The sequence below is a fragment of the Maylandia zebra genome, linkage group LG22 (assembly GCF_041146795.1).
Source record: "Maylandia zebra isolate NMK-2024a linkage group LG22, Mzebra_GT3a, whole genome shotgun sequence".
Lineage (NCBI taxonomy): Eukaryota > Metazoa > Chordata > Actinopteri > Cichliformes > Cichlidae > Maylandia > Maylandia zebra.
Genome location: NC_135187.1, coordinates 18,223,522 through 18,234,226, shown reverse-complemented (window position 1 = coordinate 18,234,226; position 10,705 = coordinate 18,223,522). Strand labels below are relative to the sequence as shown.

At 37.8% G+C, this 10,705-nt stretch overlaps 1 protein-coding gene across 1 annotated transcript; it reads right to left on the bottom strand.

The window, feature by feature from the left end:
* Positions 1-216: 216 nt before the first annotated feature.
* On the bottom strand, positions 217-10,486 carry ptdss1b (phosphatidylserine synthase 1b). The gene is made up of 13 exons (XM_012918211.4): positions 10,205-10,486; positions 10,022-10,113; positions 9,089-9,133; positions 8,882-9,006; positions 8,409-8,567; positions 6,092-6,243; positions 5,558-5,699; positions 4,523-4,635; positions 4,291-4,356; positions 3,313-3,412; positions 3,033-3,092; positions 1,875-1,953; positions 217-1,785 (listed from the first exon to the last, which is right to left on the bottom strand). The coding sequence occupies exons 1-13, from the start codon at positions 10,381-10,383 to the stop codon at positions 1,688-1,690; spliced, it is 1,410 nt and encodes a 469-aa protein (XP_012773665.3). The 5' UTR covers positions 10,384-10,486; the 3' UTR covers positions 217-1,687.
* Between the last annotated feature and the right edge of the window lie 219 nt (positions 10,487-10,705).

The following is a 10,705-nucleotide window of genomic DNA, read 5'->3' as shown; positions in this document are numbered from 1 at the left end:
GAAGGCAACCCAATACTAGAAACATGCAAGTAATAAAATGGCAGTTGAATATAGCTTTGCACTCACAAAATGTGTTGTAGAAAGCCATAGATATTTCAAGTACCCAGGGAAATTGTTCCTTTAAAATGTCAACAAAAGAACTGTAAAATTAATGTTTGTTGTCCTCTTGTTGTTGTTGTTGTTGTTTTGAGGGACACAGAGAACAATGAAATAAAAAAACATGAAAAAAAGACTACATTTATTTAATTTTTGTTTTAATTATGTGTACAAAAACAGTTCAGCCATTCAAATCCTTCATGGGTAGTAACATGTCATGCACTGTTTGCTGTGTTGTCTGCAGTTGAAACTCAATACATTAAAATAATCAGTGAAGAAAGTTAGCACTGAAATTAAAACTAACACTAAATGAAAGCTTATTCTACACATTTAACAGCTTATTTAAAGTAATCACATGTTGTATTATTAATGTCACATTTAGTCAATCCAGATCATAAAAAAATGCATTAAAAAAGATCTTTTTACACAAATATTGAGCCACTGAATGTCACAGTTCTGTGTTGGGTACATCACACATTCATACACAGCATCACACATCTAAAAAAACTTTAATAAAGGAACAGCTGGTTAAGTAATTCTTACACTCGTTTAAAACATAGACAAAGTCTATTTCCTGCTGATGCTGTTTTGATTGAAGAAACTTATAGACAGTAAATGCACCAGCATCATATAACCGTAAAAATATTAAACTGACAACATTAATAATCATCATCATCAAATCATCACAGAATCAACCCATCTACAACTCTTAAACCCAACAGTAATTGAGATCTTTAGTGTTTCTTAAAGCTATTAAGGTCAGTAAATAAAAACACACCAGTTAAAAAGGTTTAGTGCAAATAGTCTACATGAGTGTTGTACAGCAGCGGTCGCCAACCTTTTTTGCGCCACGGACCGGTTTATGCCCGACAATATTTTCACGGACCGGCCTTTAAGGTGTCGCGGATAAATACAACAAAATAAAACTAGTACCGGTACTGAAAAAAAGATTTATTTATAACACGTGTGAAAAGACCCAAGAAAACCGAGTTAACGATAAAAACGATAACAAAATAACGCTGAAAACCGATAAATACCCTGAAAACCATACATTTCACACCTGAGCCTCAACTCTTGCGGCCCGGTACCAAACAACTCACGGACCGGTACCGGTCTGAGACCCGGGGGTTGGGGACCGCTGTTGTACAGGATGGTGGGTGTGGACTGGTTGGTACACCCCTCACTTGACAACATTATTCCAGTGTTTAAAAACAATATTGGTTGTGGAATGACACAGACTGCTGTTACAGTCCAAATAAGGCACCATTTTCTCTCAAACTCCAGCACATATTACCTCATTACTTAAGTTTATTTAGAAACGTCTTTGACATTTAATAGAAAAGAAATTCAATCAAACTTTAAGCCTGCTGTCGTGTTCTGGCCTCCCACACCTTTAGAAGTTCAAACGGTTTATCAAGTAACACCGATATGATTTCTGGAATCTACTTTTTGGGGATTAATTGCACCAATGATGCAACTTACAATATTAATTAAATCCATCCACATAGTGCATACTGTATTCCTCTTGGTAAGCGCATCATTTCCTCATCCTCCTCCACAGAGGTCACAAATATTCAGTATCAGTTGTTGCTTATTGTCTCTTTCCTCCTTGACCATTTACAAATCTGTTCCTGCCTGCAGCTCTCCTCCGTTTTGCAGGCTGCACAGTTCTTGAGGAATATTCCTGAGCTGTGGAGCAAAGAGACACAAGACATGATAAACATTTGAGATGGAGTTTAGTGAAACGTTGTCATCAATCTGCATGTTATGAGACTGACCTGCAGCACCATCTGTGATGAAACCACATGAGTCAATAACACTCCTGTCATTGCAGTCGTGCCTTTGCAGAGAATTTCTCTGCCAACAAAAAGAAAACCAGAGTCACAAACACAAACAGTCTGTACAACTCACTCGCTCAAAACACTGCTCCGGCTTGGTTCAAAATATACAGACGGTTTCAGAGTCCTAGTTTTCTGCATCCATGCTCACCGTCATATTCTAATGGTGGTGCTGTGCCATGCTTACACACAGGGCACTTAGAAACAGTTAACTGTTGACATTAATGCTAACGCCAGAGGGGTGCACCGTGAAGGGAGATTAATGGCACAGTGAGCTATATCGAGGTTAAAGTCAAAGTTTTCTGTGTCAAGAAAGTGACTCTGTTTTGGCTAAATCACCATGGTAACTCATGCTGCACACATAACCTGGTCAGGAGCAGAGTTTTAATTTAAAATAATCAAGAAATGCTTTTCACTGATTCTTTTTTCTTTTTTTAAACATCATATCCATGTGATAAAGATCCTCTGCTGGGTAAATACATCTAATATGTGCAGCTTGTTAAGCCGTAGCTTACTAACACCACCGAACGTGCAGCTAAAAAGTTGAAGCAGTGCATTTTTACTGGGATTTGCATGTGTTCAGTTGGCGATGGAGGAAAAAATTAATATAAATGTTTTTATATTGGGTTCTGATGCTTACACAGCAGCACTGAGATTCACTCAGTATTAAAATAAACTTGATGTATTGACGAGAGTCAAATTTTAAAGCTATTTAACTTTGTTTTATTTATATGTTGTTGTCATTTATATATACTGTTTAATCATCATCATCATCATCGGAAAATAATCTCTGACTGGAGTAGCTTTCACTGAAAGAGATCACTTTGTGCAGAAGAAGCGTCATGTGAAACATTAAACGGCCCTTTTTATGTAAATTTGCACATAACCTTGAAGCAGAAAGCCCGGCTTAACAGAAAGGTTGATAACCACCACTGTGATACCTGCTGTGTGTGACTGGGATTTTAGGTTTTACCTCTTAAGCTTTCTTTGTAGTACATCCCTCTGTTCTATTCCACAGACGGAGGTTTCTACTATCACAAGCAAACCAAAACCTCTAGAAACATTTAAGTAAGCAAGCAGCCCAAGGCCCCATCTCACCTTCACTTTCTTTTGCTCATACCACACCATCCCATATAAGCACAGGAGCGTGATGAGTGCCTGGAAGGAAAAGTATGCAAAAACTGAGTCTGCTTAAAGAAAAAAGAAAATATAATCTGCTACTCCTGTAAAAACCACAGATAATATTTGTTCAGCACATCAGATGCAACATCCTGCAACATCTACCTTATTAATCACTTATTTTCAATCTGTTTTAATAATCAATTACTGTAGGTGACACATATCATTTAATTATAAATGCTCACTTGTCTTTTCTTACCAGACACAGCAGCCACAGGAGCACGTAGCGAATTTGTGTCTTGGAAAACAAGTCATGACCAAATTTTACACAAGCAAGCGCCTCCAGGAAAGCGATGGCTCTTAAAGAGAAATAGAGAATAAAACAGAAATGATGTGTTTGTTCTGAATGATTCAAAAACAGACATCTGTATTCAACAATGGCCCCCTCTCTTGGCCATGCCTTTACACTGCGCTAAAATGCCTCTATTGATGCATGAGACTCTAAATGGATGTTGTCCATGTTACTGTTCCCACAGTATTAAGAAGCATAACTGATATTCATTCAGCACACTGTGCAGTGGGAAACTCTTTCATTTTAAAAGGTTACACTGCAGGGGTGAACCTCAGACAAGAGAGCAGCATCAGCGTTAAGTTGCTGACGGAGAGTGTGCCGGTCTCGTTGCTATAGTAACCGGAGCAGACTAAGGACATCAGCACCTTTGTGTCTGAGAGGACTACATGATGTTATGAATTTCAATTGACATGAAGCTACACTGTTATAAAAATGAATCCAAAAGGTTTAAATAAAGATTCAAACTGTAGTCTAATGCGACAGCTTGACACCCGTGCTTCGTGGCCTGATTTGATTATGGTTAAGCTGGCGCCAGTAGCAGGAAGTGTCCATTTACTCTCTGGTTGAAAATGAGCGAAAGCTTTGTTTTATGTGCTGTTCAACAATAGATTTCAACCATAAACAGAATTAGATGAGTAGTATGTGACACTTGTTACAATGTTACTTTGAATTTGCTCTGTTAAAACCAGTGTGGTGACAGCTTCTGCAAAGCATGCAAATAACTAATAAAAAAAGATTCAAGCCAATTTTACATAATGACAAAGGAAATGGACAAGCTATGGCTCTAGCTACAATTTTTAATTTTTACATTTTTTTAAACATCATCTGAAGATACTCTTAGATAAAGAAAATGCTTAAATTGACAGTAAAAAAAAAGATACTCACCCAAAAACCCAACACTGTGTGCCAACTCGCTTACACTGAGTGTCTGTCAGGTAAGCATAATATTGTCTAAAAAACAAACAAACCCCAAAACCCCAAAATCAGTAAGCAAACATTAACACAGCATCCTCACAGACGTGTATTTAGTAGGTACAACCTGAATAAGACCGCATAACATTGTAATTACCACTGCTCAAAGATTGATAAGTGATGTAAATTTGAGGTTTAATCGTACCGTACAGTGGGTGCAGTGATGACTCCGATGAGGAGGATACGACACCAGCTGAGAGGGTGAGAGGCCTGGAAGACGAAGATGTGCTTGAGGAAGAATGTGTTCAGCTCTGTCAGCTGTGGAAATAAAGATGTGTAAGACAAAGAGGATTTCACAGGAAGTGTTGCTTATGTACAGTGAGGGTATTAATGAACATATGATTCTTCAAATGAACGATATTCAACGGACACATTAGTGAATTGATCAATGGCTCGCTATTTTGCAAGTACAACCCCGATTCCAAAAAACTTGGGAAGGGGTGTAAAATGCAATTATTTAATAAACCCATATTTAATTCCCCCCAAAACAAGGAAAATATATCAAACTAATAAAATGGGCCATTTTAAGAACAAGTGAAGTTTTTTTTATTTCTTTTATCTCAAAAATGTTTCTCCATGTGTACCACTGTGTACCATCCACTCTTCTTTTAACAACAGTCTGTAAACGTCAGTGAACCGAGGATAGCTTTCCTATCTGATGTAGGATGCTCAACAGTCTTGGGTGTTCTTTGTTTAGTTTTTTTCTTTCTTGATGCTCCAAATGTCTTCAGTTTGTGAAAGGTCTGGACTGCAGGTAGACCAAAGCCAGGCTCTTGTCTGCAGTGTTTAGCATTGTCTCGCTGTAATATGAGAGGCCTTCCTTAAAAAATACATCTGAGCCACTAGTTTCGCCTTTGTTTTTTGTGTGGTCAGGTTTTTTTTATTTATTTATTTAAATTTGTTGAGCAGTTAGTGTGGATATATGTTTAGTTGCTATTTTTGGCTTTAGTTTAGTTTTATTCATTTGACCTCTTCTAAGGGTCCTGTCTTTTTTGTTCATTTTGTATATTTTTGCATTTTTGGGCATAAATAAAACATTTGATATCTTTTTTTATGTTCTACTGTGAATAAAATATAGATTTATGAGATTTGCAAATCATTGCATTCTGTTTTTAGTTTTTACGAAGCACCCAAACTTTTTAGAACTGAGTTTGTGTTTCTGAATCACGGTACACCCTACCTGCCACAGGATCATAAAGACATAAATGCCTGCAAGCCTCTGGAATGATGATTTTGGATCAAACCAGCGCACGAAGGTCCAGCTGGCTGGAGTGAACTGAAGCACAGCTCGCTTTATCTTCCCTGTGGTAGTGTGGATTTCCCTGGACAGAAACAGTGTATTGTGTCAGGGTTGCACTCATAATACAGAGATCTACTCATGTTTGAAACATTAAACATTTGAACATTATTCAAGGTGAACAAAAAGAAACCAATTGTTCTCCCTGTGGTCAATTATGTGAAAAATATCTCTGAATGTAAATCATTTGAGAACAAAAAGGGAAACAAGAACGCCAGGAAGTTGAATGATTAAGGTTTATTGATAAAGGTTTTAGAGGAATTCCAGAGATGCTTTTTTTTGGCTTTTAGGAATTTAAAAAGACAACTTTGTCTTACACATATTATATCTCTTATCATATTATTAGATTGTTTCAGCTGTTTCTAATGTTCATGGCAATTCTTTTACATATGGGAAAAAAGAGAAGAAAATACTGACTTGATGCTGGCCCAGCGATACGTCCTCATCTCCAGAAAACAGCAGACGGTCATTCCCAGCCAGATGCCTCCTCCATTACACAACAGTATGTCGAGTATCACCTGATCCCACCAGCACTCCGCAAAGTTTGGTAGAAGGTGCATGAAGAAGAGCTGTGACCAAACATGGGACATGAGTTAATATACAGTCAGCGAAATAGAAATTACAGCTTTTTACAGTTCTAAGGTTTATATAAGAGAACAAAGTCCATCTGGTCCCTATCGGGTTCCAAAATCATTTAAATATAAACTGATGGATAACAACACATAATAATTTATACTGCGTTATTCTTTATTGAACTAAAAAATTGTCAAAATGCAGAAGTAGTATGCAAAAATTATTCACCAGGTTGTTGAACCACCTTCAGCAGCAATAACTGGAACTACTCGTTTTCATCAGTCTCACACAACATTGTCGAGGAATTCTAACACAGTCTTCTATGTAGTGTTACTTTGGTTCATTGAGGTTTGCGGGCATATGTTTACGCACAGCTCGCCATGCCATTGCAACACAACGATTAGTTTCCTTTTCAGCCGTTCTGTTTTAGATTTGTTCCTCTGCTTGTCCTGTTGTATGAGCCAGTTTAAGCCAAGCTTTATCTCTCAGACAGATGGTCTCACATTTGACTCTAGAATACTTTAATATACAGAAGAGTTCAGGGCCGCCTCAATGACTGCGGGTGTCCAGAACCTGTGGCAGCAAAAAGAGCGCAAATCATTACCCCTCCACCACCAATGCTTGACAGCATGAGGTGTTTGTGGCGATATGTTGTGTTTGGTTCTCTCGAGATGTGGTGCTGTGGATTCTGGCCAGACATGTTCACTTAGGTGTCATCTGTCTAAAGGACGTAGGGTTTCCTTTACAGTGCCTAGAACTGCACGAAGGCACTGTTGTATGCAAATCGTGTGTACAAATGTTTCACAGGAAAATCTGTAGTTGATGAGTATTTTCATACCTCAAATTGCTCATACTATAGGCAGAAATGTAGAAGTCCCTCTGATCATGCGTACAACCAAATCACAGCCTGTCTGACTTGGAAATTTAAACACAAGTCTTTGAAATTGACATAACTACTGCTACTAATTATGACAATAAAACTATGGTTACAGTTTTCCAAAACACCATAAGCTACAAAATGTTCAGAACTACAACAAAAAATGCACATAAAGAAAACAAAATATGTAAAATGGGAAAAATGGAAAGGTCTAAGCGTTAACCTTCCATTTTCTTCAGCTTATCTGGGGACGCGTCATGAAGGCTAAGCCTAGGCAGAGCAGCCCAGCCCAGGCCTCCCAACAGCCCCCTCTTAATTTCCTCAAACTTATCCCAGGGAACACCGAACACTTCACTCTTACACTCGGCTATCTCTTCACCACGACGAACTGGTGTGCTGCGTCCACAATCCCTCTACTTTAAACAAACTCCACTGACCCTTATCTCATCTTATCGTATCTTACATGTTCTCAACTTTCATTAAACATGACTTCTATCATTTCTGGATGTCATCACTTACAGTATAATTTCTTAACAGTATCCCATGGATGCTAGAGAATCTTTTTTTTTCTGTTGCAGTGAACTCCTCATCTGGGGTTATTCTTTTCACAAGAAAGAATAACTTTTATTGTAGTTTTGTAATTAGTCTTTTTCCACTTGAGCCACAGTGGGTGTCTCAAGGGAAAAGATATTTAGCTCTTCTGCATTATATGAGCCTGAGAGCTTTTAGTAATTTATTTTTAAACCATCGTCATTCCCATGGAAACACTTTGGAAAGCCGTGCCTCTTCTGGCGATAGTAATTTTGAATATGAACTCATTTTTTCTGCAAGGTAAGAATGTTGCCACGTAAATATTCGTTCTTTTTAGAGCGCAGAGGCTTTCTCCTGACAACCCTTCAGACTTTTTCCAGTTGTAAGATTTAACATTTCGCTCTTGTGTTGTTGCAGTTTGTCTGAGCATTGTACATTCAGACCATGGGGTGGATTTGCTGAGACTTCCACTCCTTGGCAACAGTCAAGACCACAGCTTTTGTTATGTGCAAAAAGCCCCTACTGCTATTATACTGTCATAAATGTCTCCCAGACAAACAATCCCTGTTCCCTGCACAGAATAATCTGAAGCACTGTCATTCTCTTGCATGAGCTGGATTACTACAAATGACTGATAATTACTCTTCTGTGACCTTGCAGACTCCCCGCTTTGTGAATATACAGCATGTTTATGACAGATTTGAATACAGGCAGATCAAGCCTGCTGTCATGCAGAGATCACATGAATGTTACCTCAGTGAGTTCCCAGGTTATGCTGATGGTCCAACACAGGCCGTAGCTGCGGATTAGCAAAGCCTTCATGGCCCATCCTCCAAAGTGGCCAAACGCAAAGATGTCAAAGTGGCTCAGGATGCGCTCCCACGTTATCACTGTACAGTTTACAGCATACTCCTGTTAGGGAGAAAACAACAGTAACAATGCTAACAATCACGCTGATCCCTCCTTTTGATTACATCTTTACTGCTACCACAATTACTTTATTTTACTGAAATCTGACTACAGAAGTGTGTATTCACTGGTCAGCAGATTCTCCAAATAGATCATATTATGGAGCATGTAAGAACATCACTACATAGATCATAAAACTTTATTGAAAAAATAAAACAACTATGCGGCATGATTATTCTAAAGCTATCAAAAAATGGCTTTAGAGGATTTTAAGTTTCACTTCAACAGGTTCCAAAAAATGTCAAAGCTATACTTACCATGACATCAGCCTCCCGTTTTGCATAGCGGAGGTTTGGGTCCAGCCAGTACATTAGAGTCTTCACTTGGTCCCAGTTAAGGAAGATAAGGAAGACAAGAAACAGGAAGTAGAGCACACTGAGACCTACCCAACACAGGAGAAAAGTGAGTTAGTGACGATAAGGCTACATGAGAACTGTATCTTAGCAGAAAAGTTAAACACCCACCGAACACCATTCGCCATATTGCAGGGTGTGGCCTAACGAAGGGTCCTGAAATAGAAAGCATCATAAGGTGATTGTACTATTTATAATAAAGTGATCATGGAAAATACAGATCCAATGTCTTTTTTGCACAGTAATGTCTTTAAAAAATAAATAAATAAATAAATATATATATATATATATATATATATATATATATATATATATATATATATATATATATATATATATATATATATATAAAATTATACTTCTCCACCTTATATACATTTGGTCTCAATCAAATATACAAGCCGATTTCTGAATTTGCAACTTAAAAACAACTGCATTCAGACAAACAAAGATACCCATGAGGCCATGAATGAAATGTCTTTATGGCCCCACATCTCTGATGCATACAACAATACAGGTATGACGATCTGATTAAACAGCTAACTGAGTTTTAACAGGTAATCCTGAGTCTCTAGCTTTAGTTAACAAACTATAAAGAGCTTACTACATTTATTTTAAAGCTACACTTTAATGGTAGTTTATAACATAAAGTATACATATACTAATAAATTAAGACATTCTTACAGTCATTAATCATATTTAGTTATTTCGTGGGTAAAATCTATTTTTTAATCAAGTCTATTCTGGTCTGGCTAAGATGACATATTTGACAGATTTGAATACAGGCAGATCGAGCCATATTTTTAAAATGACAAAAACTGACAGATTTGATTTCATATTTTCCAGTCACCTAATTCAATCAACCAAAAGTCAAAAACTGAAAATACTTGTAGCCAGAAAAGTAGTAACTCCGTAAAAGCGATTAAACTAGTAATTAATCATCAAAGCAGTACTAATGAATCCACTGTTTCAGATCCACACGGTGACTTTATCACACTCGACCATCCACTAAAGGAATGTTATTATGAGTAGTTATTAACTCACCATTAGGAAAGGCCAGGACACTGATGACCAAGAAGAAGAAGACGACTACCAACAAACCGACACGGAGGTTGTTATCTGTGTGTTCATCATCCCTGTCACGGCACAAATTCGGGTGTGAACTAAAACATGAAGCTTTTTAAAACAATTGTAAACAGCAACGTACAATTTCAGCTTGTTATCTACCTGGTGAAGGCAAAGTACATCAGGCTGAGCACAGTGACTGTCAGCAGAGTGATGGTGTGCGGCTTATAGAAGAAGTCAATGGAGATATCCTCCACTTGTTGCTCGTTTATCATTCGGAAATGTAAGTTATAGTTCGCATCGTCCTTCCTCGGTATTCGGGGTCCAATCGTAGCTGCCATGTCGCTGAGACAAATGCCTCCTCCTGAACTTTACCGATGCAAATTTATCCGTGAACACTAAAGTTGTGAAATTATGAGGGGTGATGTAAAAACAGACCAACAATCAGGAACCTTGAAGACGGACTGAACCAAGCCTGATCGTAGGGGCGTGGTATGCCAAAGAGTTTTGTAATACTCCCCAGAGCAAAAGTTATAAACTACAGCAGTGCATTTTTTTAACTGTAGTAATGTTATGTTATGTTTTTAATTTTGTATGTATGACACTTTTTATCTGCTAAATATAAAAAAAGACATCAGGTATGCGTAAAAACACGGCGTTGTG